A 27,099-nucleotide genomic window follows, 5' to 3' on the forward strand; every position below is an offset into this window, starting at 1 on the left:
TTGTGTAAACAAATATATATTGAACATATGTTTACATTTCTTTACAAAATAATTATTGTAAGTATTGCTTCAATGAGCTTGACCAGCAAGTGAAAAATCAATCAAACAAGTGCCCGGTATTAAGATGTTGACTGAACATTACATGACTTTACTATTACTTTTAAAAGAGTACAACAGAAAGAATGTATAACAAAATTACTTAAGTGTCTAAACATTTGACTGGTAGTGTTGAATCATGAACATTACAGTTTATTTTTTGATTTGGCTGTAGTTTCTTTAATGTTTGCACAGCTGTTAGTGCCAGAGAGTAATAATGTTGATTTTGCTTTAAGTAAGGCCATTCTGCAACAAGATCCACTAACCGGAACTTTTTCCTTTTAAAAAACTAGCTTTAAACAAAAAACATAATATCCTTTAAGTTAAAGTAGAGAAACATCTGCTGACAACTGTACTGCAATTAAAATGAGGCTTCATGCTTTTGTGCTGTGGGTTGTAGGGACACCAGAAATTAGGAAAGAAAAACATACATACAAAACATTAAATAAGTCAAACTAGAACAGTAATTATAAGCCTTTGGCACAGTCACTCTTGAAATAAATAATTAATTTGTTTAACAACACACAATGACCCCACCATCTCTTGTTGAGAATTTTTTTGGAGTGTGTATGTGAAAGCTGAAGGATGAGAGACATAAAGTGGGGGAGAGATGTTGGATTTTCTGTGGTTTAAACTTGTTTGTGATATTCTGTAAATTCCTTCTTTTAGTGATGCTATGGGTCTGGTCTCTCCAATGTGAAATCCATTTGTTTTAGTGCAAACGTACAGAGAGATGACCCTCATTACAACTCGCACAGACACGCATAGATAGGTAAACACATAATTAATGCCAGGCAGGGAGCTGAAGTGACATTTCAGCCAAATGTCCAATGGGAAGGAGTGTCCCTTTACCGGATTTAAAAATTGCACTTCAACAGCCTTCTTGATTCTTCTGTACCAAAGGAAAAGTTCTTCATTCAGTTAAATGTGACACTAAAATATGATTGGCTGAGGAGAAAACTGATATGCATAATTTACGTAATGGTTTGATTTGTATGCAAAGAGTCTTCTCAACAAAAATCAATCTAAAGAAAGAAGACAAAACATGACATCACATCCTCAGTTATCAAAAAAATATGAATCAGCCAATCATTGCGCAAGTCATCATTTCAGTCAAGATGATCACGTGAGGATCCCTTCCGAAAGAAAAGGTCAATTTGAACTCTCCCACACATACATGGGACCATGTGTGGTATGTACTGTACCACAGTCTGTGAGTCTTCACGCGCCCCTTTAGCTACTCCGGAAGAGAAAGTCTGTTTGACGGAGAATAAGAGAAAAAGAAAATGGAGATGTCAAGGTGTGTTCAGTTGTGTGTTAAACACTGGAAGCGGTTTTTGAAGTACAAGAGGCCATTTTTGGTGTGTGTCGCATCAGATGAAGCAGGAGGATAACGGAACTTCGCATACTTTTTATCGCTCTCCGACTGGCCCCACGGAAGTTTGATCTTGGTGGCGTGGTTCACGATGACATCATCGCATGACCCAACATGCAGGGAGCCAAGACCATCTATAAAAAACTCTAAAAATACAAAAGAAAACAAAGACATAAGTTGTAATTGCAACACAAAAAAAATCAAGATACAATTTACTAAAATTATATTTATAAATTTCCAAAACATTTACAATTTTCAATAAACGATTTGCTGTATATACAAACATATTTTGACTGCATCTCGTTACTTGTGCTATTAGATCTTGGCACTGCTTTTGACACCATTAACCACAGCATACTTTTACATAGACTTAAAAATGATGTTGGCGTTAGTGGAATCGTGTTAAAATGGTTTCGTTCATACCTATCTAACCGATTTTAGTTTGAAGCAATATAGAATAAGGTGTCAAGCAAATCAATAGTCCAGAACGGCGTGCCACAGGGCTCAGTCTTAGGGATTCTGCTCTTCGTACTGTACATTCTACCTCTAGGAGGTATAATTAAGATACACAGATTTAGTTTTCACCGCTATGCTGATGATACTCAACTCTACATTTCCTCAAGGCCTCATGAAACACAGCAGTTTTGGAATGCATAGTTGATATAAAAAACTGGATGAGTAGAATCTTTTTATTGTTGGGGAAAACAGAAGTGTTAGTTATTGGACCGAAAAGTGCAATACGTAACTACTAAGAATGATTCTATTGACGGATGCTCAATAAAAACCCCTCATTGTCAGCAAGGAATCGTCTTGGTTACGTATGTAACCTCAGTTCCCTGATGGAGGGAACGAGACGTTGTGTCGAGAACGACAGATGGGGTTCGCCCTTGAGAACCAATCAACTCTGACTACTATAGAAAAGGCCAATGAAATTTGGCGAATGCAATTTGCATGCCGGGCTCCGCCCCCGGAAATCCGGTATAAAAGGAGGCCGGCGTGCAGCATTCACTTACCTTTGTTCTGAAGAGCCTGAGACCTCTCAAACTGCAGCAGAATACGATACGTGTTCGTGGCATAAGGGACACAACGTCTCGTTCCCTCCATCAGGGAACTGAGGTTACATACGTAACCAAGACGTTCCCTTTCTGTCGGTCTCTCGACGTTGTGTCGAGAACGACAGATGGGGTTGCCTATGGAAAACGCCACAACGCTGTATCGCGTCACAATCTCTAGCGAAGCGACGGTAACAAGCCTGGGCGTGTCATCTCGAAGCTTTCGTGAGACTGTAACCTTCCAGTGTGGTGGTCGGGGGGTTCCAGAGCTTTCTTGGAGAAAGATGGGTACAGCCCTGACCGGTAACTTTCACGGACGGGGCCTTAGCTCTCTATAGGCTAGAGGCCGTCCAGATCAGTTTACACCGGGTAAGCGCGACTCTTAATCAGAGAAGCGCTACAGAGGCCACCTCCTACCCGTGGGGAGGAATATGGTGGATATAGGTATGGTCTCGTCCTTGGAGGAGAACGCATGGAACGTGCGGACTGAGTAGTTAACCGCGAGGTGGAGGCCCACCTGGGGAAGCTCATGGGTTACCAGGAGTGGGAACCATTCTCATGAGGATACATCAGACGGAACAGCCCACGGAGGGGGTGTTACAGACGTCCGGTAGCACTAGGTCCGGTTAGAGCTATCTGTGATAGCTCACATGGTATCCCGGCCTAAGGGGGAAGGCTGCTCTGCCCAGCCAGCCCCCAGGGGGTGCTTGTTTGGTGATGGATGGAATGCCTATTCTTAACCAGTGTCTGGGTAAGAAGGGAGGCTGGTGAGGTACCAGTTTCTTAGCGATGTGTTCGGGTAAGAAGAAAAGGTAAATAGCACACTGACCCAACCTGTTAGAGGGTGGAAAGGTGCTTTCGCAGGCATACGCCCCCCCGGATGCAAGTCCTACATGTCGCCACGCAGGACGTGGGCTGACACCGGGTTTACGCGAAGGTTGTTAACCCTTGCGAAGGTGTTTGGGCATAGCCCAACCCGCAGCTCTACAGATGTCTGCTAGAGAGGCGCTTCTGCCAGTGTCCAGGAGGTGGCTAAACTCCGTGTGGAGTGAGTAACGGCGTCCACGACCCAGTGCGCCAGCCTCTGTTTGGAGACAGCCTTCCCCTTCTGCTGTCCTCCAACAGACACGGAGCTGGTCAGAGCTTCAGAGCTCTGCGTGCGGTCCAGTACGTACTGGACACAACACTAATCGGGTTGGGTCTTCCTCCCCTATGGGGAGCGCCTGCAAGTTCAACACTTGGCCCCGGAGGGAGTAGTGGGAACTTCTTGGGCACGCATCCGGGCCTGGGTCTCAAGATAACGTGAGAGTTTCCAGGGCCGAGTTTAAGGCAATCCAGGGACACGGAGGATGCTCGGTGGTCCCCTACCCTCTTGAAGGAAGTGAGCGCCGTCAGGAGGGCCGTCTTACTCTATGAGGAAGATCGGAACCTCCGAGGGGCTCTTTGGGGGGCCCTGAGGCTCCCCAGGACCACTTAGGGTCCCAAGAGGGTATGGAGCGGAGATGAGGCGGATTCCGCCCTCTCGCTGCTTAGGAACCTGGTGACCAGGTCGTGTTGCCCTAGAAACTTTCCACCGACTGAGTCGTGATGAGTGGCAATAGCGACTACATACACTTTCAGTGTGGAAGGGAGATGTTAGTCTCCAGTCTCGTGAGGAGGGGAACACAATCCTGATCAAGCACCTCAGTGGGTCTTTCTCGTTGAGAAAGACACCAGGACGAGAAGAGGCACCGTCTAGAGGCGTGTAACCGCCTAGTAGATGGGGCCCTAGCCTGGGTGATGGTCTCAGCCGTATAGGGGGAGTAGCCATCTTAGGATCTTCTCGTCCCGTCTAGAGACCAGACATGGGTGTTCCAGAGGTCTGATCTGGGATGCCAGAACGTGTCCTTCCCCTGAGAGAGCAGGTCCTCTGTCAGGGGAATGGTTCAGGGGGAGTCGCTGTCCAGAGCATCGGCTCTGAGGCCAAGTGCGGTTAGACCGGTGTGGTGTAACCAATAACACTTGGTGCTCCTGCTCCCTGACCTTGCACAGAGTCTGTACAAGAAGGCTCCTGGGGGGGGGAAGGTGTGCTTCCGCCCATCCCGCGGCCAGCTGTGCGCAAGGATATCCGTGCCGAGGGCAGGGACTATCAAGCGGGCAAATGGTGGTGTTACGGGAGGTGAACAGGTTTTACCTGGGCCTACCCGAACAGCCTCCAAATGAGCTGGACTGCACGGGGGTGGAGTCGCCACTCTCCACGAGGCATAAACTGGCGAGAAAGCACGTCGGCTGTCTAGTTCAGTTTGCCCGGGGTGTGTGGCCTGCAGGGAACGAGTCACCTGTTGACTCCACCGGAGGAGGCGTCGAGCAAGTTGTGTTTAGCTGCTGTGTGCGAACGCCACCCTGACGATCTGTATTCGCTACAGCTATAGTGCTGTCCTCGGAACAGCACGTGCATGTCTCGCACGAGAGGCCGTAGCCTGCTCAGTGCAAGTAGCATAGCCCACAACTCTTGGCAATTGATATGCCAGCGCAGGCGGGGGTTCGTCCAAGACCCCACCTGCGTGCCCGTTGCACACTACACCGCACCCCTGCAGGGAGACTTCAGTCGTCACCACGACCTGCCTCATAACCTGCTCAAAGGGACCTGAGTCCGTCGAAAAAGTCATAAAGACTAGGGGTTATGGTGCGTCGGCAGCAGGGCGGCATCACCATGCGCCTGCTGCCGGTGTGCCACGCTCTCCTCGGAACTCGACTCTGAAACCAGTGTTGGAGCGGTGTCATGTGCATCAACTCGAGGGGTATTAACCCGCGAGGACGCCATGTGTCCCAGGAGCCTCTGAATTGTTTCAGGGGGACCGCTGTCTGCCTAAAATGTTCATTTCAGACAGTTCAACACTGGTTGGGCACAACTGCGGACAGGTGTGCCGACATGGTGACAGAGCTGAGTTCCATACCGAGAAAGAGGATGCTCTGCACTGGGGAGAGCTTGCCCCTCTCTTGGTTGACCTGGAGTCCCAATCGACCTAGGTGCCGGAGCACCAGGTCCCTTTGTGTACATAACAGATCTCGCGAGTGTGCCAAGATAGGCCAGTCGCTGAGATAGTTTAGTACCCGCTCGCCTTCCTCCTCTCAGGGAGAAAGGGCGGTCAGGGACAGACCGAAAGGGAGGACTCTGTACTGATATGCCCGCCTCTCGCACGCGAACCGTGGGAACGGCCGGTGTCGAGGAGGATCGAGACATGAAAGTAAGCGTCCTTCAGGTCGATTGCCACGAACCAATCCTGACACCTCATAGATGTCAGGACGCGCCTCTGTGTGAGCACCCTGAATGGCAGCTTGTGAAGGTGCTCTGTTCAGGGTACGCAGCCTTTGGGGGCAACCCGCCGTCTTTCTTGGGAACGATGAAGTGCGGGTGGTGACCCACTGAACATCTTGGTTTTGAGGGACGAACTCGATGCCTGTTTTGCCAGAAGGGTGGTGACCTCTACCCGAAGTACGGAGGCGTCCCTGCCTCTGACAGAGGGAGAGATGATGCCCCGAAACTTGGGTGAGTCTCTGGCGAACTGGATCGAGTAACCAAGACGGACCGCCCTCATTAGCCAGCGAGACAGTGTGGGCAGCTCTCGAGCTCCCAGGGACTGTGACAGGGTGACCAAGGGGACGGTCTGCTTCATCATTCCCACGGGGGGTGGTTCGTCGGCTGGCGGAGCTAACCATGTCGCGGGGAGTCCCCGGAGGGAAGGTTTTTGCTCCGCCTGCTTACCTGCCTGGCGGGACAACGGCACGCACTGTCGGTTTGAGAGTGGTGACGGCTGTCGTATGTGTACGACCTCACGCCTCGACAGGGTGTGAGGTCGGTTCGCCGAGCACAGTCCAGTGGAGTGTGCGATCGGCTGCAAGTAAACCCGGGGAGAACAGAAAACTCAGTGAGTAAGTGGGCGCCAAGCCCTAACAAGGGCCCGGCTTTGGTGACGAGGCAGGAGTCGTCCCGTACCGACCGATCAGAGCCGTGGCTGTGAAGGTTCGGGCCCGATGTTGTTCTCCCTGGGGTCTTCCCGTCAGTGTCCCTTCTCGCGAGGAGGTTGCTGACGGGGTGGAGGTTTCCCCCTCGACCTCTGCTTCCGGGGTGCCGCCTGTGGGGGCACAGGAACCGGAGCCGATGTCGAAAGGGTCCTGGGTTGCAGGGAAGCAGACGTCACGTGAGATCTCGGAGGCCTGTAGGCGGCCGAGTCGCGGCGTGAAAAAAATGTGGTTAATTGCCACTGTCTGCTTCACCGTCAAAAAACTGCTGAGCGCAGTCCTCGACGGTGTTACCAACAACCCACCCTGCGAGATGAGTGCATCAAGAAAGCGGACTTCCTTGCTGTCACTCTTCTGCACAAGGTATAGCCGGGGGTGTCTCTCCTGGACCACTACCGTGGACATCGTCCGACCCAGGGCCCGTGCCGCCGCCTTAGTCGCCCGTAGAGCGCTGTCAGCGGTGGCACGGAGATCCTGCATTATACCCGGGTCGGCCTTACCCTCGTGGAGCCCTCTCAACGCCCTGGCCTGGCGGACCTGCAGGATGGCCAAGGCATAGAGAGAGGAGGCAGCCTGGCCCGCAACATCGCAAGCTTTCGACACCAGTGATGCCGAAGTCTTACGTGCTTTGGACGGTAGGAGTGGTCGATCCCCCCCCAGGTGGTAGCCGTCCGCGGCACAGGTGCACCGCAGGCGGACGTTCCACCCGGGGGATCTCGACGCAGTCCTTGGCTGCCTCACCATCGAGGGAAGTAAGGGAGCCGGAGCTGGTTTCACTGGAACGGTCCGTGAGTGGAGCGTTCCAAGTTTTACACAGCTCCTCATGCACCTCCGGGAAAAACATGGCACCCGGGGTGGGCGCGGTTTGCACCGCGCACCGACCTCGGGAACCACGCATCCCCGGGTTAGCACGGATGACATCACTTCTGCTTCCTCCTGAACTCGACCGCTGGGGGTGGAGTTTGGATTCGGCAGAGTCGGATGCCAGTCTCCCTCCGATGCTGCGAGCGACATCTCATCTACGTCACACATCGTTTCCGAGTGTGTGCGTGAGGATCCGGACGGTATGCCACCGCCGGTTGGGGAACGTTCAGAAGAGCGAATCGGGGTGCGATCGGCCCGTGAGCACTTGGCTGGCGGGTTTACGTTCGCAGAGTTCCCCGTATCACTAACGCTGCTAACGTGGGTGGTCATCGGGGCCGTAGCCACAGATGTCACAGCCCGTGTAGCAGACGAAATGGTGGCTGGTTCCCGTAGGAAGACAGCCACCCGTGACCGCAACTTCTGAATGACAATCTGCCCGCAGTGCAGGCAGATGTGTCAACGAACGCTGCTTCAGTGTGCTGGACGCCCAGACACCTAATGCAGCGATCGTGTCCATCCCCCTCCTCGATGAGGGTGCCGCACCCAAGAGAACAGCGGGACATGCCGCGCTGGAGAATGCTCAGTCAGTCCTGAAAAGGACTTTTAGAAAAAATCTCTAACACCTCCGGAACCGCCGAGACGCCCAGGGGAAGGTCGCTGCAGGAAGGGACGATCCGCTGTAACACGTCGTAGCACCAGCGTGTAGTTGTAGAGGATTGAATCCTGAGTTGTACTCATGAGCGATGGCTCTGAAGAACAAAAGGTAAGTGAATGCTGCACGCCGGCCTCCTTTTATACCGGATTTCCGGGGGCGGAGCCGGCATGCAATTTGCATTCGCCAAATTTCATTGGCCTTTTCTATAGTAGTCAGAGTTGATTGGTTCTCAAGGGCGAACCCCATCTGTCGTTCTCGACACAACGTCGAGAGACCGACAGAAAGGGAACTGGGCATTTAATTTGATAGTAATCTTGCAATGCTGTCACTATCAAATACAGAAAAGTGAATTCAAGCATTATTGATGTTGTGGCGAGGCGCCGACCGAGGATCAGCGTCGCCCTGGAAACGGCCCGGCAGCTAACGCTAATTGCGTCCAGCTGACGCTGATTAGCTGCCGGGCATAAAAGAAGCGTGCTCACACCACTAAGGGTCCTTGGTTAGTCGCACCCACCGCTGTCCTCGTTTGACCCCCAGCGCGAGAGAGTGAGAGGACAGCGAGGGAGACACGAGCGTGAACGACCTAACTGCACGAGCGCGGACTTTATGTTACGAGCACCCTGGGTGAAACCTTTTATTTTGTTTATTGTGGATTTGTGCAATAAATGCCCCAGTGGGGTTGTTGTTATCACCCCTCCTGTCTGTGTCGTGTCTCTCACCCCGTTACACTGGTGGAGAATGCGGGCGAAGAGAGACCGACTCGGCAGGCGTTCGTGTGGTACGTGTTTCCTGGGTCCATCGAGGGACGGACACGCTCTCCTCATCAGCGTCCAACCCGGAGGAAACCGAGGACGACGAAGAGAGAGTGACAAAGGTATCGATGGCGCCAAGCGGAGGGACAATCCCAGCCAGCAGAAGATGCTGTGGAGCCGACCGAGAGCGCGGTCCAGGTACCAGATAGTGCCGCCCAGCTGCCCGACAGAGCTACCCAGCCGCCAGAGACCGCTACTCAGCCGCCCGACCGAGCTACTCAGCCGACAGGAGATGCGGCCCAGCCGTCATGGAGCGCTGCACAGGTGGGAGTCCCGTTCGGATGCCAGCCGGCAAAGTGTACCAGGAGTGTGCCAGCCGGCGATCCAGTTCCGTCCTCCAGCCGGCCTTTCCAGTCCGTCTTCCAGTCGGTATGGGTCGGACTATAAGGCGATATTTTCCCTCCCACCCCTACTATCGTCCCGAGGTTCCTGTAGGAGCTGCCCGGTTACCAGGTCGACGCTTGGGGGGGGAAATGTGGCGAGGCGCCGACCGAGGATCAGCGTCGCCCTGGAAACGGCCCGGCAGCTAACGCTAATTGCGTCCAGCTGACGCTGATTAGCTGCCGGGCATAAAAGAAGCGTGCTCACACCACTAAGGGTCCTTGGTTAGTCGCACCCACCGCTGTCCTCGTTTGACCCCCAGCGCGAGAGAGTGAGAGGACAGCGAGGGAGACACGAGCGTGAACGACCTAACTGCACGAGCGCGGACTTTATGTTACGAGCACCCTGGGTGAAACCTTTTATTTTGTTTATTGTGGATTTGTGCAATAAATGCCCCAGTGGGGTTGTTGTTATCACCCCTCCTGTCTGTGTCGTGTCTCTCACCCCGTTACAGATGTCAAGACAAGATTATTGTTATGCACTGTTAGGCAGTTGCCCTGTAGGTATGCCCTGTGTGTGTGTGCGCACGAGATCCGCCTCCGAAATAGAAGACAGCACGAACGGCTTATGTTAATCACATTCGTTTTAATGTAAACAAACACGCATGTGTAAACGACAGTATGTATTTTAAAATATTACAATGGATACGTCATTCTGCTAGTTTGGTGCCAAGAATGTTTAAAATTATTAGTTTTAGAAATTACCTATTTATCATTTGTCTAAATCATACACTGGAGTTTAATATTTATTAATGTAGTTAATATGTATGTGCTTTATTTAAAAGTACAATACAGTTTAGGGGTTCAAGCAATGTGTTTATAAATGTTATACACTTATTTCTAATTTACTTTGTGTGTTTTTTCTAACTATCGGTAATTAATCCTGTAGGTACTGACCACCTTAGTTATAGTTATCGGTAAAATCCATATTGGTCGACCTCTAACTACTATACAGACCCTCACATTCACTGCGGTCTTTGGCCTCTGGACAGTTGATAATACCTTATAGTTTCAAATTCAAGTACATTTATAGATATAAATGCAGGTTGGAGATCCTTTTCCAACCTTTTCCAGAGCCCAAACTCTGGAAAAGTATTCCGAATAGTGTCTTCCGAATTATAAGACTGCATTATTTAGATCAACCGAAACCAGGAACAATTCCTATAAAACTGATGCACTTGTAAAATGGTATACTGCTCTCAGTTTTCTTTTCTCATTGTTCTGAGGTCTGGAACCAGTCAAGATGGGGGAGCTGAAAGAGTGAGGTGGCCTCCTGACATGTTCACACTACGCGTTACTCTAATCTGACCACATTTTCCAGTAACGAGTAATCTAACGCGTTACGTTTTCCAAACCATTAATCAGATTAAAGTTATTTATCAAAGTCACTGTGCGTTACTATTTTTATCATTTTCCTTAGTAAAAATATATATTTTTGCTTTCTTCTTGCGTCTCAGGGAGTGAAGTCACGTAGCATTATGCGACAAGTCACATTTTCAGCATGAGGAAAATTCACGTGTAATAGCCCCTACCACACAGCAAGACAAACGTAAACAGCAATGGAGGGAGGAGAGAGATACGCGTTTCTAGCTGGAAATACAGTCAAGAGTTTGTTTCCGCTAGATGACAATATTAAGGTTCGTTGTACTATCTGTGCTGGCGACAAAGTGCTATCTAGCTACAAAAACACTACGTCAAATTTGAAGAATCGATTGGAGTCGCAGCACTGCACAGTCCAATTTACAGAAACAACAAATGCTGGACTTTAATGCAAAACCAGTAAGTGGGGGAGAGTTGATGTAGGTGGTCGAGCAGTAGTGATGCGCGATGGCGGTCAAATTCGTGTAAAAAAAAAATACATTCAGATTAATTGCGGCTGGGTCGCGGGTGGATGATATCATATACAATATTAACAACATTTCTTTAAAAATATGAATGTGTTTTAAATGCATTTTTCATCAGGGGCTAATTTGCAGTAATTTTAAAGAAATCTGCGCGTGGCGGTGGAGGACGGTCTATTTCTTAAAGCAGAAATGAAGGCAAAACAGATCCGAGAGAAATGTAAAAAGGGAAAAAAAAGGTTGAAAAGAAAAGTACCATGTGGGAGCGTTTTAGCGTAGGATGAATCAAGTAATGGGTATGTAATATGCAACGACTGTGAGGCACTTTATGTATATGAAAGCCATCTAATATGGTACATCATGTGTGTGCTAAATCAAAATATTAGATTTAAATATTTATATAAGACAGTGCAGGAAAATTTACTGAGTAATTTAAATGACGATTGAGTCCGGGTCGGGTGCGGATATCTATATCAGAGAAAATGATACGTGCGGGTGGATAATTGATTTGAAACAAAACCCCTCCTTGCTGCTCAAATGCTGTGAACAACAGGTTCAATGTTCATAAAACATGTTAAAAAGAAATTAATAGTTACATTTATAAATAATGTAGATTATAAATAGTATGTTTTGCCATTATTAAAGTGTTAACAGTTAAATATGTTAGCTCTAGAAAGACTGATTTGACCATTAAGTGAAATCAAGAAAATCAGTCTTTATTTTATTTTTAATAAAAACCTGTTCTTTTTCAGGAAATAGTCTTTAATTCAACTAAAAATGTCAGGAGATACATTGACATTACTGTTAAAAATACACTTCCAATTAAGTGAGTGTTGGCAAAACCCACTGTCATTTTTATGTTGAGGCAGCAGGGGGTGTTGGCAGCAGCTGCTGAATGTAACGGATAAAGTAACGTAATCTAATTTGGTTACTTTTAAAAAACAGAAATCTGTACAGTAACTAAGTTACTTTTTAGAGGTATAATCAGTAATCGGATTACTTTTTCAAAGTAACTGTGGCAACACTGGTCGTGTGTTATCAAAAATTGTGTGCCCTCACAATTTTTTGTTAAAATCTGAAAATGCACTTCCTTCCTGTGATAACGATCAATGTCAAGTAAGATGCACCCGTTGAAGGAAAAGTTAATCTCAAAATTGTCTTTATATCAATTAGATTTTTTGAGACCTCCTGTTGTTTTCTGAACACAAAGATATTTTAGGTGAAGTCGATGAGATTTCCAGGCCTCCTCATGGACAGCATGGTTATAGTTGTTTTCAAGGTCCAGAAAAGTACTTGTCACGAACCGCTCCGAGACTTCAAGATCTAAATGCAGCTTTATTAAGATAAACAGGCAAAGGGTCAGGGCAGGCAGCAAACAAACATAAAAAAGGTCACAGGCAATGGTCGAGGCAGGCAGCACAGTTTCCCAAGATTAAAAGCAAGTCAAAAAATCAAATACAAGTTATTCAAAAGAAGAATGCTCAGAAAACCAATATTAACACTAAACAAGACTTTGCCATGACTGAAAGTAAAACCAGGGTTTAAATAGGCAGAAAGACAACACTTAAACTAGACACAGGTGATAGTGGTTAACATAATAAATCTGGCAATGGATTATGGGAAGTGTAATGTGTATATGAAATGGCAGTCCAGGTGATGAGATGAGTGCCCTCTGGTGGAGCACGAGTGCACTGCAGCTAACAGATGTTACAGTACTAAAGACATGGTCAAATTGGCCCATTCGCTCATTGTGGCTCAACTTAATTTTTTTGAAGCGACGACAAAACTTTATATGCGAAGGATAAACCAAAATAACAACTTTAATCAATATATCCTCCTCTGTCTTGTCAGTCTATGGTGCGTGTTGACGAGAGCACTTTGACTCATTATTTCATGTGTTAACGTAAAATCAACTGAAAAATGCAAAGAGCGCGAGCAGCACAGTCAGCCTTAGTCTAGCAAATCTGCATTTAACAGCGTGATTGCCACTGTGACAGTGGTGCATGTCCATTGAAAGGATAGGGAGATCAGTAACAGGAACGGATTAACGGACGGGGACAGGCCTACTGGGCATGTGCCGAGGGCACTAGACCAGCATAAGTGTGCATTTTTCATTTATTTAATTTTCTCAATAAAGAAGAGCTGAATGCTGTGGAATTAAGGGATAATTTTGCAATTGAAAAGTATAAACCGTCGCGAATAAATCAAATAAATAATCCTAATGCATTGCCACGCTGTTGAGAGGGACATTTAGGGCGAGTAAAAAAACACTGTGTAATATAAGTTTACAGAAGTCACTTGTAGAAGAAAGAAGAAAGCAAAAGACAAAATGCGTTTAAAACCACAGAAATGTGTCAAAGACATCTCAGTTCACTGTCTTTAATGGCCATTGAATGCAGTTTTGAGACAGCTGGATTTGGATTACATTGTGGAAGAGTTTTCTCTCTGGAAATCACGAAAGATACTTTTTTATTAAGATAACATTAAATCCTTTGGTGATTGATGCTTCATTTGTAATGCATTGACTGTTAAATGCTCGTATTCTTTATTCAGAAATGTAAATTATACAAGGCATAGGCTTAACCTATTCCAACGTAATATGAGTTGGAAAGGTCAGAAGCTTTTTTAGGTGTTAAGTACTGCGAAATATAAATTATTATTTTTTTTTGTGCTTTTTACAAAGAGAGAGGTTTTTCTATTCTGCAGAACTACTTTTATAAAGTTTTTCTATGTTTACACTCTCTAGAGTCTAGATGGACGTGTTTAACTGCTATGCCTGCATCTTGCGCCGTTTGTAGAATTTCTCACATAAGCGCCATGGTTTTAACAGCTGTGTCAATTTGAAATAAATAACAATTTTACCCACGCAGCTCAATGTCAGTTCCACATCAGTTGACCAATCAAAAGACCCCGAAGGTGGGACAAGTGTCATAAGCTTTTGTTTACAATAGCTGCAACTTGGCATTCGTCGATTTATGTTATCAAAAGAGTGCTTCGCTTTTTCAAACCATTCCTGAGCGCTGTGTCATGCGCTTTTAGATGCAAAGATGCGTTCTGTGCGAACCACTCTTAAGTCATGTGTATTTGGGCAATGGTGCAAAAATGTTCTCATGAAAAATTTGATGCCAGAGGGCCTTGGAAACGTCCAAGCCCAAGGAACATCAAAGTCATAATGCCGAAATGGTTCTGTGGTCCTGCTCCAGTAGGACAGTCCTTATAGTTGAGTTGACTGTACCTTGGGAAGAGGCCATTAACGAAGCATTTGAAACAAAAAATCTCCGGTATGCCAACTTTGCAGCAAAGGTTGAAGATCGGGGATGGACAGGGAAAGTGTTACCGGTGGAAGTGGGCTTAGAGAGTAAGACTCGTGACCAGGGGGTTGTCGGTTCGATTCCTTGGCTGAGGGTGTCTTGTGACTGAGGGTCTCTTGTGATTTGTAAGTCGCTTTGGATAAAAGCGTCTGCTAGATGTCTAAATGTAAATGTAAATGTCATGTGCAAATGCTCGCGTTACACTAACGCAAAATTGAGACGTTAATGTTTGCACTGATCACCCATCTAGTGAACTATTCATCATTCATTCCCTAGATTAGTTTGAGCGCACGTGCCAGACTGTTAGATTTGAATGGTTATATACTCTAAATGGGAATTTTGTCAGCGCATAGGAGCATATCAGCTTATTGACATCACTTAGGGTAGCTGTCAAAGTAACCAGCTGCAGTGCCCTCTCAAATCCACTAGAGGGCACTCCCCTCATCACCCGGTCTGCCAACACACACTACATTTCCCATTACCCTTTGCCCGGACTCATCAGAAATGATTGTATTTACCTGTGTCTTCATGTCTATTTATACCTGGTTCATTTTGTCATTTAGTGCAAAGTCTGCATTTCTGAGCAAGGCTTTATTGGATTACGTGTATTTCGATTTTTGGAGTTGCTTATTGTTTTGTGAACCTCTGCTGCCTTCCCGACCATCGCCTGGGAGCTCGTTCATGATTGATTGCTGCCTGCCCTGACCTACTGCCTGTTTCTTAAAAAAGCTGCATTTAGATCCTCAACCCCTTCATATCTCTGAGCACTTCGTAACACCAATTTATTTTTAATAAAAGGAAACACTTTCATTTTGATTTCACTGGGGCTTTAATTTTATAGCATATAAGGCAAAAAATCTGATTGCGTAAATTATATGATGGATTAAATTAGAAGAAGAAGATTATTTTTAGAATATTATTTAACATTATTAAATAAATTGTGAGTGAAATGGTTCCTTTAGTGAATGTCCAAATACTGTTTTTTCGTTCTAAAAATTTAAAATGTGGTAATAATTTCCATATTGTAACATGCACAAGAGAGTACCAGAACCTTTTTTCTCACTTCAAGCACTGATTGTGCCAAAATAAATAGTTGCACCTAGAAAATATTAAAATCACCACTCATTTCACACTCACCTAGATGTGCAACACGTGCCAGCCGAGGGTCAAAGCCAACCTGCTGCACCTTGTCTGTTCTAGCTAAAAAGAAATTAATGACTCCATCTGTGACAACACAACGAGGAAAACCCTGAATGATGTGGTGAAAGCCACGTCGCATGTGCAGACAGTCCCCGTCTTCCTCTCCGGCTTCAATTGATATCGTCTGTCTGTAGGTGGCAGTGTAGCCTGTAGCTTCACGTACTGCTCCTCCGACCTAAAGGCACACAAATCAGTAAAACACTAAAAACAAGCAAGGAGGGTAAATGGAAATGAAGAAAATTGTTTCGTGAATATTATTTCCTTCTTTGTGAGAATGACATAACAAACGTCTTCCATCTACAGTTTGTCTCTATCTATCAATATAATATCTCCATTTATTCAGGGTATGAATCAAACTCTGTTGGTTGTGCACAAAGAAGCCTCTTTAAATGGAAAGGTCACATAACTGACACACTATACAGCCATGATCTGTCCCAGAGCTGCTGGCAAAAAGAATGAACACAATCAGTTACCAGAGGAGACATTCTTTTGTTTGTTTCCGCCTGTCCTGACAACAACATATGCTCAGTTCATTTCTGTGGGATGAGAACAAGTGTATTAAGATGGCATCCACTCCTACAGTACATTCCCAGTTGCGACCATGTAAATATTAAAGGAGCCAGTCTTTTGCTGTTTTTGAGGCTTTGATTATGTTTTTAGGGTGTTTAACAATGGATGTCCATGTTTCTAATTTCAAAAAAAGTTAGTCTATTGTTCAACGCTGTTCCTCTTCTAACAAAACGACTGGATTGGTAAAACTGACCAGGTCTGTCGTGATTGGTTCCCCATTTATAGTGTGTGTGAAGATGGACTAGTGCGCTTCTCAGGCTGTTGTGATTGGTCGGTGCCCCTCGCAGTGCCCGTGTATTCATAAACTTTGTCTTTTAGCCCAAAAAAGTAACAATGGCGTCTACTTCACTTTATCAGTTCAAAACATTCAGATCGATTGAAGTGTAACGGAGGTCTGTTAGTGTATATGCAAATGTCAATCTTTGTTAGAGATCGCACATTTTTTTCCTACTATGGCAAGGGGAAATGACACAGGATCGAATGGAGACATTTGCAAGGAGGACTTCAAAGGACGTTTCATAGAACTGTTTAAGAGATAGGCTATGTGCACACACACACACACACACACACACACAATATCAGTGTAATACACAGAACAGCTTTCAAGGCGGATGTTAAAGTCATTGAAGCTGTTATTTGGCCTTTGGTTATTGGTTAATGTGTGTAGCTGAATTCTTATGACCAGCTGTAGGACTGTGATGAAAGTGAAAGTAGTTAAGCGGGTAGCTCAGTTAAATGTTTACAATCTCTGATAACCAAACACTACTCCAGAGGCTCTTCCTCCTCTATAAGGAAGGTCTTACCCATTTTTTGGTTTATTCCTTTGGGCGGAGGTTTTTAAAAGCACTCGGAATAGTGACATCATGTACCCGGGAAGTTGTGGGCTGTAGTCCGATTCCAAAAATCTTGTTTTAATGAATGAGTCCGTGAGCGAGCAGCGCGCCTTTACTACACTATTTTGCACAGTTTTTCGCTACCACCTGCAGCATGAATTGGGCTGTTTGAGATGGAGGGAGACAGGTTTATTTCTGAAGCGGGAGCTTTGGAAGATGGAACTTTCAGTCATTACTAACGGTCAACAGGTTAAATTAGCCTATTGCAACCAAATAATCATAGCTGTTTGTTAACAACATAAAATAAGACTGCAAAAACTCCTGTAATAAACGAATCAGACTTTACTGCACAATTACTTTTACATGCTGCTTATAATAAACTCAAAGCAAGTGTGCAGTGCGCCAAAAATTCCTTTGCACAGTATTTTGCTTCCATCATAGCATTTAGCATGCTTCTGAACATTCCTGTAGCTCAGTGGTAAGAGCATTGCGTTAACAACATAAGTTTGTGGGTTCGATCCCAGGGGATTGCACATACCTATTGCACATAGGATAATGCAATGTAAGTCGCTTTGGATAAAAGCGTCTGCAAAATGCATAAATGTAAATGTTCTCTGCTACAAACTAAAGCTGCTATGTGAGTGACGTTGCTTCCAGCCAATAGAAAAATACTGCAATGTGTGGAGGCCCTGATATCTGTTAATCTAAAACAAACACAATAATTTGGGTTATACCCTATTTTTAACCATGGCACACGCTGAGGCTGTTTTATATTAACCATCGTTAAAGAATAACAACATGTCAAGGGACATGATAGTTTTAATTAGCAGGACTGTTGCTGTGGATATTGTGAAGTGGTGCGATAGGCAGTCTCTGGATAAAAGTTTAATTGGGGACTGTGGTGAGTTGCAAAGGTTTAGGTTCCTCACCACAGGAGAGACTAAGAAAATATCCTTGTGGTTATTCCGACAATTTCTGTATACATGATTTACACACAGATACTTTTGAAAGTAAAATGCAACAGTACTGACGTTTATACACGGGGTGAAAATCACAAACATTTCTTATTTCATGACAGTGCCCCTGACCCTTTTTCTCTACAATTCACCCCAAAATGTATTCTTACTCAAACTATAATTGCTCTCGTTCTAACAAACATTAACAAACAGTTTGCTTAAGGCAGCACAGCATGATTTTAGAAGTGAAGAAAACTTTTGACTGGTAGTGTGTTTTTCAGTTATATGTTTTCCATGGAATTTCCCGGCAATGAGTTAAATGTGCAGGTAACATACAGTATCTGTAACACTATTACACTATTATTATCACTCACCAGATCAAGCGTGGTTTTTTCCAGCACGTTCACCAGCTTCTCCAGCTTTGTGTTGGCAGTGAATATAAAGTCATCATCCACCCACAGTACATACTTTGTCGTCACTTGTGACACGGCCAGGTTACGACCAGCAAACCAGCCCTGAGACATGAACATTCATAGACAGATCCCATCACAATGGTCATGAACACATGAGAAGCACTTTAGAAACAGGTGATAGAAACACCAAGACTTACCTTTCCAAAGGGCATAATGTAATGTTCAATATACGGACCAGACACCGTTTTGGGATGCTCACTGTCATCTGCTATGACTATTGTAACTGTTGGGTAGTGCCGTCGAATGCTGTCAATTAATTCCTGGAGCTTGTCATACCGCAGGAATGTTTTGGTTGCTATGGTCACAAGAGCACTGATGTTGTACTCTAAGAATAAACATATGGAATGATAAATGTGAGAGAAAACATATGGCAATAATTTACTCACTTGAAGCCCTAGATTGATACGGTTTGACAGAACTATGTGAAAACATCGGCGTATTTCTGTATAAGTGGAACACGTGTCATTCATATACTCATCCTTCACCCTTTGGTTCAAGAAATCTTTTTTTCAATACTCTCAGCTCTATTTTTCACTTTTTCCTAAGTTGAAAATCATTTCACTTGCATGTTTAACCAGAAAATCAGTGTGCAAAAATTACGAAAACAATTCTGTAGAATCCATATGAGCTTACTCATTTGTGTTAGTTATTTGCATGTATTCATGCAAATTACATGCATAAAACATTACATTTTTCTTTTAAACAATTTTAAATCAACTGATGCATAATGTAACAGCATTATTTCTGTATTGTACATGAGTGTTGGATATTGTTTACCTTGATCTGTATCAGAGCCTGTATTGTAGAGTTTGGGTGTCACTCCATGCCGGATCTTGATGGTGAAAAGGGCCTGATGTCCTTCTGTTTCTAACTGCACTGAATCACATGCACATAAAAACAACATATGAAATACAGGTTATGTAGTCCTGCAGTGTTTTTATGTTTATGTGGATTCAATAATGCTCTGTTCCTAAACCAAATTATTTTTTAAAGCAATTTTTCGGGTCTTGATTTTTCTGTAGAAATTACCCAGATGCTGCATACCTGTGTCAGCAGTGCTGGGGTGGAACAGAGTGTTGGTGTAGGTGATAAACTGAAGCTGTCGGTTTAGACTTAGCAAAAAGCTGCTGCTCAGGGTCATGTGCATCTCACCATCACCCCTGACTTTTACCCCCTCCACCTCTGCTGCCACATTAAATGTGCCCAAAGATGCTGAGAAGTTCACCTACAGTAAAACAGAAAGAGACACAATCAAATAATATGCAATTTAATTATAATCATTCATATTAAATATCTCTGTTTTTAGTGATTTGTAATGTCATTAATGTATGCCTGGTCTTAAAAATACAGTACAGTACAGTAAAATGCTCAAGACAAATGAAAAATAAATAAAAAAGACTTATTTGTCATTTCACTTACATTGAAGACATCTCTGGGCAGATCTTTTAAGGCCAAACCTACAACACATTACAGTCATGTACTGTTAATGTCCATTGCCTGTAACTAAATCAAACCATCCTCTATTACCACAATGGTCCATTACATAATCTAATAAAGAGCCCTTTCCAGATCTCACTTATGAACATCACATCATTGTGCTGTACAGTGAAACACATGCTGTCAGACTACATGATTTCATTTTCAAATTTTGATTCCTGAAGAGATGCGTGAAAGGAATCATTAAACAACACATTTTAAACTCATGCTGGTATTGGGACTGCATTGTCATTCTTGAATCACTGAACTATTATTGTAATTGAATAATGGTAAGTTAGTAAAAGTGTGAATAAGCAGGTTAGTTAAAAAGACTTAAAAAAATTGTTTGTTCACACACTGACATGGTGTTTAAGGGTATGATCAAACAGAATGCGGTTTTCATGTTCGAAAACGAGCCGCACTGCTCTTTTGGTGACTTTTTGAAAAGAGCAGCGCGCTGGGTTTTTTGTATGTTGCTAGGTAACCTGAAACTGTCACAACAAGTTTCTCCTGGTGTCTCCAGGTGTTCCGAGCATCTGTAAACTTCTGTTGCCACAAGGGAAGCCCCCGCCTCTCCACTCACTCGATTAATTTTTTTCAACTTCGGGCACTCAAAGCGCTCCCCCTAAAACATGAGGCGTGCCAGGCGGCAGAAACACGAGGCGCCCGGCGTGCATAAGCAGCAAAACGCTTCGTGCCAACTGAAAACAATTCAAAAGAGGCACGTCTCACAGCAAACGACGTGTTCTGTCTGATCAGTCTCTTATGGTGACTTTCCATTAACATAATGATTTTTATACTTAACAAACTGTACGTTCTAACCCCTAACTCTAAACCAACGCACACAATTAGTATTTTTTCATTAAAAACAATTTAGTACTGTATGATTTATAGTAGCAAATTACTGGAAAGAATTTCAAACGGATATTAAGAGCAATACCTGGTATAAGGATGGTCTTAAGTGGCCGAACCTCCACACCCTGTGTTGGGTACTGCAGGGGGCTGTTAGCTTCAGCTACAATCAGCAGATCAGTCGGGGACTGTGACCTTTACATAAAAATAAATATGCATATCTTACATGCTGTTTTCATATTTCATATGTCTATCCAGAAAAATGTAAGCATAGTCTAAAAATAACGAAATAAATGACTAAAATGCCTTGTGTGCATACATTAGCAAAATTATGCTTCGGAATAAAATGCCTAAACATATAATTTGAAAGTAATCTCCCGTCTATTAACTATGTGAAACATAAACCTCATTTTACTGGCATAACATGATGCAAAGCACCTCATTTGGAAGCTCTGGTACTCTTTGGCACGCCGTCTCTTCATCTCATGGAGCTGGGAGGGTTGGAAGGCAGTGTGCAGGGGGTGGGCAGACACTCTAGGGAACAATAGTTGTGCAAAGGGCAAGTTGACCCCCTTGCTCTCTCCTTCACACACACACCCGTTACGAGCCAGGAGCCTTGCAGAAGATGAGAGGGGTTATCACACAGGCAATCTGTCATAAAATTTTGACCTGAAGACAAAGTTGCTTATGTCTTTTCCTATTCTGCGCTAAGGAATAGTTTGTCCAACTCAATTAAAACTAACCAAATAAACTTTAGTCGTGGTTTTAATCACTCAATTATTATTTTTTCTGCACTTCACAAATGGAGCTGTAACGTTTTCGGAGGGTTGTTGTGTTGTACAAATCTTTTGTCATCTGGTAAAGACTAACTGACCTGGCAACACCCTCTCTCACATGGTACGGGATGGTGCTAGCGCTGGGATCCGGATCAGGAAGTCTCTCCTCCAGCAGCCGTTCAGCTCCAGGGCCTGGCCTGTACCGGACATCCACAGTGCTGTAGACCCGAGTGGGCCATGAATGTAGCACTGCCAATACCAGCACCACTGACGCAACCAGAGCTAACAGCACAGTTTTACGTAGGGAACGCATGCTACAAGCTAAAACACAGACACATTAAACGTAAATGTGTTAAAACCTAATTTAATGTAACTATCCAACAACATTAGACTTTGTATTTTGTTGTACACCATAATGAAGCATTTATAACTTTTTATTCTCCATGTTATTACTTTTAATTAAAAAACAATACATTTATTGTAAGACTTACTCTATCCAATCAGAGCGAGGGGTACTGTAAATTGCCATTACTGCTCCTAAAGGTCCATGGCACTGAATGGCTCAATCTTGATGTGGCTGATAGTAGTTAAAGAGGATGATTGAGAGCATTCTCCATATGCTAGTAAAAAAAACACATTATAAAAAAAATTGTAGTCGATTTAGAACACAATTGATTACTTATTTACTGTATTTCTACACTTTCTTACAGTAGCAAAAAAGTTTTTTGGGGTGCTTTTTGAACTAAAGATATATATTTTTAATATTTTTAAATAACTCAATGGATAATCAAAAAATCGCAATGTAAAAGTATGTAATAAGATGTAAATAATAAAAGCATGTGGATATCCAATCATCACACCCGTATGTGATTTGTGATTATTTCTATATAAAAAAAACATTATTAGGTAGTGGGTCCTTCCAATAACTGCTTGTCCATTAAAGCTTTCACTGTTCTGGGAAGGTTTACCACAAGATGCTAAAGCATGGATGCAGTCTCCAGGGATTTGTTCACATTCAGACACAAGCATATCAGTAATGGCATGCACTGATGCAGTGATGTTGGGCAATGGGTCTACCGAGAAAGCGGCTCTCCAATTTTTTGCAGACCAGTCAAGTTGTTCCATGCCAGAATTGGTAAGTCAAATTCCTTAGAAATAACACTGTTAAAAATCACAAAACTCCAGAAGAGTAGGTAAGGGTTTTTCTTACTGTACATGTACATGGCACCTAAACTTCCTAGAACTATTCAGGTCTCAGACACACTCTCCCAGCTTATATCTAAATTAGAGGGATAGTTCATCCAAGAATGAAAATTCTGTTATGAATTACTCACTCTCTGGTTGGTCCAAACCTGTATAACTTTCTATGTCTGGTTGAACGCAGAGAAAGATATTTGGACGAATGCTGCACTGTAAATTTTCTGGCAGCTGGGGCGCCAAAAATAAACTGTAAAAAATCTGTAAAAACTGTTAAAAAATCGTTTTTCATTAAACATGGAAAAACTGAACAATAATAACAGATACATTCTATAAAATGACAATAGTCAAAAGTGCCCCAGAATTGTTTGGTGTCCTACATTCCTCATAATATCTTCTTTTGTGTTTAACAGAACAAAAAAAAATGTTCCTACTTGTCAATGGGGTCTGTGGTGGCATTTTATTTTAGAGGTTAAGAGTTTAAAAAAATCATACAATAATCATACAATCACCTACAAATTGCATTGATTATTTATTTCAACAATTGTTTCAACAATTAAAGCATTTTCAAAGGCATCTTCTGGAGTCTGTCTGTAATTTGCTGTGCAGAAGTTTAATGTAGGCACTTAAGATCTTATTGTTTTTTTATATTTAAGTTATAGTGTTCTTGAAAAAGGGGAAAGAAGTTGTCTGACTCAGCAGAAGAGTATATTAGATTCTAGGAGGTCATCCGGTGTAGTGTTGAGTGGTAACCTCAGGTGAGGTCAATCCGCTAGGTAAGGTAACCTCAAAAATGTAACTAACAGGTCCAATTAGAGATGTAACGATATGAAAACTTCACATCATGGTTATAGTGACAAAATTACCACGGTTATCAATATCATCATGGTTTTGTTCAAATGAGCTAAAATTGTTAAAAAAGAACTGATAGACAAACTGAAAACATTTCAACAAGTTTTATATTAGAAAATCAACTAACAACAATTACATATGCAATGTTTTTCGAATCAAAATTAAAGAATTAAAGGAAGAGCTTTATTTCCTGAATTAAGGAATTTGTCTTTTTAATAAGACGCTTAAAATTTTAAGCATAAATATTAAATAAACATTAGTATAAAGCGCTGAGAGGATAAAGATTTTCTAGTACAGGTTTAAATGTACAGTACCTTGAATGGGAACACCAAATCCACACATAAAACAACACAAGCAATGTACACAAATGAACAGCAAATTAAATGTAAACAAATCAAATGAACAGCAATGATTGTATGTCTGTTACTGCATATGATGTATGACGTTCATGAAATGCGTTAATTAAAAGTGAGATAATGAAATATTTCATGTATAATCAATGTTTTTTGTCCAGTTAGTTTTGGTATTGAGTTAAAGGGTAAGGAAAACACAAACGTGTTACAACAAGTTCTTAAACGTGAAAAACATGTTGTTGAGACGATAGGTTACTCGCACTGCCGACCGGGCACCATAGGTACGTGTTAACAACATGTAAGCACACAGAGGAACGTGTTATATGATTTTCGTAAAAATATTTAACAATTTTGTTTTCGCCCATTGTTTGTATGGGGCTGAAATGCTGGGTATGAAATAAATAACTGTTAATCACACATTATTGCTCATTTGTCTGAGTTACCCACTTTTGTAGGGAAATAATAATCAGATTCAACTGTCTATAGGTTTAAATTTAAAATCAGTGACGGTTTCATAACATCCTTACCACTTTTGTTACTGATTTTTATCTTAACACCAATACACCATGTAATTTAGCAATTGTATTAAGCTTTATTCTATGTTGCTATTTCTCTTTAGTTCTTAATATCAAAGATCATAGTAAGATTTTACTTTGTATTTTTAAGCCATGTTTTTACTATAGTAAACATTTAGTAATATTTTTCATTGGTGGATTTATTACTTTTTAATAATTGACGCGATCTCTGCAGCTGAGTGGCGCTCGAGCTTTTGAACTATCCCGCCCTCTCTTAGTGCTAGCTTACTTTGAAAACTACTCACACTCCTTTACGTAAGTAACCTTCAAATGTCTATTGAGGTTGGTGGTGTAACATTTTTTGGGGTGCTTCCCGCCTCGTGGAATTCGTATAGTAAACACGTTTCAGGTTGCTAATGCATCGTCTTGTTCACACACCCTGTAGGATTACCAGACCGGTGAAGCCATTTTCATACCGTGTAAAAAAAATATCTCGCCAATTTTGTGTCATCTGATCGGGTTTTCTGGATCGGCCTTTATAGAGACCGCCGATCATATAACCCAAAGTGATAATCGGCCGATTACGATTGCCGACCAATGAATCGGAGCAACACTACTGTATACAGTTAAAAATCCAGTTAACCTTTAAGGCAGGGATAGGCAAAGTCAGTCCTGGAGTGCTGCTGCACAAAAGATTTAAGATCCGACCCCAATCAAACACACCCGAAAAAGATAATCTGTGTCTTCAGGATAACCAAAACCACAGGCAGGAGACTTCTTTCCCGGGTTGGAGCTAGAACTGTTGCTGTCTACCCTGCTATAAGGCTTTAACTTGAATAGCACCTCATTCAGAAACACTCAATCATTTTAAGTCTAGAATGCAATATCTCTTAATCCAAGCATATACCTATTTCACTGCCCAAACAATTTTATGCTGGGTTTTCACAACCAGGGTCACATTTTATAATGAACAACGTTTTAATTGGGACACTATTTAAGGATAGAAGTAGTTCTTGTATGAAAGTGAAAAGGTGAAAATGGCGTGGAAAAGCTAATTTATGAAGTAACATTGTTTTCTGTTTATGATTGTAATTGTTATATAGCATTTCAATTCTTAAATTACATTTGCTGTTTGCATGTTGTCAGTAGTTTTCTTATTTACAAATATTAATGATCAGACTTCTATTAGGACTGTATTCCCCTAATACATGCATATATCTAAATATAAAACAAATGGCCTGATAAAAGATCATATCTTTTATACACTCTATCCAACTGGGCTAAATTGATTAAAAATGAACATAATGTCCGGACCTCCGTTTGGAAGAAAATATAAAGGCCGGACCTCTTTAATTGAATACCCCTGGTATAGTCTATATAGCAGGCCAATGTGCGGTGATTCCTAGAGCAATGTAAAGTATATATACTCAGACAGGCCGCACAGCTTGCAAGGTGCACCGTCGGCTGTTCGAGGCTTTCAAAATCAAAACCACGGTAAATAATCGATAGCCATTAAAGGGTAAAGGAACTGGCGTACTCATCATTTCCACTGTTTCAAATCCAGTCTGTCGTATCTACCGAAAGCCATGGCCTGTTGTCACCATATGTCCCACCATCCACATCAAATACCATTAGGCTATGCAGAACCACAGTTTATCAGAAATGCTCCTCGTGTTTGAAAACCATTGCTTTAAGGGCAAACGGCAGGATCCGTTTGCTTATCAATTTATTTGGCACCGCTTGTATTAACCTAAATGTGCACTAAAAACAACCAATGCGCCGCAAATTAGAAGGTAAATCATATCAGCGCTAATCACACTAGAGTGGATAAGCGGCCATATCTGTTCAAATAAATCTTACCTGTAATGTCGGCACTGATAGGGATCTGCCGCCTCTAAAATAGTCCCGCCGCGTTTGTCACATGGAAGCAAACAGCTGATGAATGAAGAAATTAATTTTGCATGACATGCACCTCAGAATGGAGAACAGCAGAGATGAGTAGGGCTACCCTCTGTCGTAATGTGGGGGGATGCAGCGCAGTCAGCTGCGATCCTCTGAGTGGTGGAGAATAAAAGATGCAGCTTCACAACATGCGCTCAGGTCTGTCGCATGGCAAACGATGTTTCTTCTTTGCCGATAGCATATGTCTGTAAAATAATTCTGCTGGACTTAAAATAAGACAAACCTCTTGATTAAAAAAATCAGACGAAGTCTATTCTTTTTCGTCCACCACTTAAACTGTCTACTTTTATCAATTTTCTAAGATTTTTGCTCTACACCGTTAACCCAATTAACAACAAAAGTGTGAACAGACCTTTAATCTTATAACATTTCTTCATCATTCTCATGAAACACCACGTTTGCCATATTTAACAAATTGACACGGTAGTATCTATTTGTTGCATACTAGCTTTATGCCTATCATTTTCTCTACTTGTTAATTATCCGACTTTTGATTTGACTAATTCTCATAGAAATTGTTTAAAAGGGTTTGGGAGAAAAACAGCAATAATGATCGATGATTATTAGTCTGAATAAATATCTGTGAATTACTGTAATGTAGTCTAAAAAACATTTATCTGAGATAAACCGAGTTAGCTTGCACTGCAGTATGTAGGCTACTACACTCCTAATTGAATATTCCGTTTTAAATGTGCT

The 27,099-nt window shown here is 43.0% G+C and overlaps 1 protein-coding gene across 1 annotated transcript; it reads right to left on the minus strand.

The window, feature by feature from the left end:
* Positions 1–26,508, minus strand: b4galnt1b (beta-1,4-N-acetyl-galactosaminyl transferase 1b). The gene is made up of 12 exons (XM_056751228.1): positions 26,302–26,508; positions 22,016–22,144; positions 21,623–21,845; positions 21,187–21,363; positions 20,837–20,943; positions 19,840–19,877; positions 19,465–19,645; positions 19,198–19,296; positions 18,558–18,745; positions 18,322–18,462; positions 15,526–15,763; positions 1–1,617 (listed from the first exon to the last, which is right to left on the minus strand). Exons 3-12 carry the CDS (start codon positions 21,835–21,837, stop codon positions 1,403–1,405), a joined length of 1,599 nt encoding a protein of 532 aa, XP_056607206.1. The 5' UTR covers positions 21,838–21,845; positions 22,016–22,144; positions 26,302–26,508; the 3' UTR covers positions 1–1,402.
* Between the last annotated feature and the right edge of the window lie 591 nt (positions 26,509–27,099).

The sequence above is a fragment of the Triplophysa dalaica genome, chromosome 6, assembly GCF_015846415.1.
Source record: "Triplophysa dalaica isolate WHDGS20190420 chromosome 6, ASM1584641v1, whole genome shotgun sequence".
Lineage (NCBI taxonomy): Eukaryota > Metazoa > Chordata > Actinopteri > Cypriniformes > Nemacheilidae > Triplophysa > Triplophysa dalaica.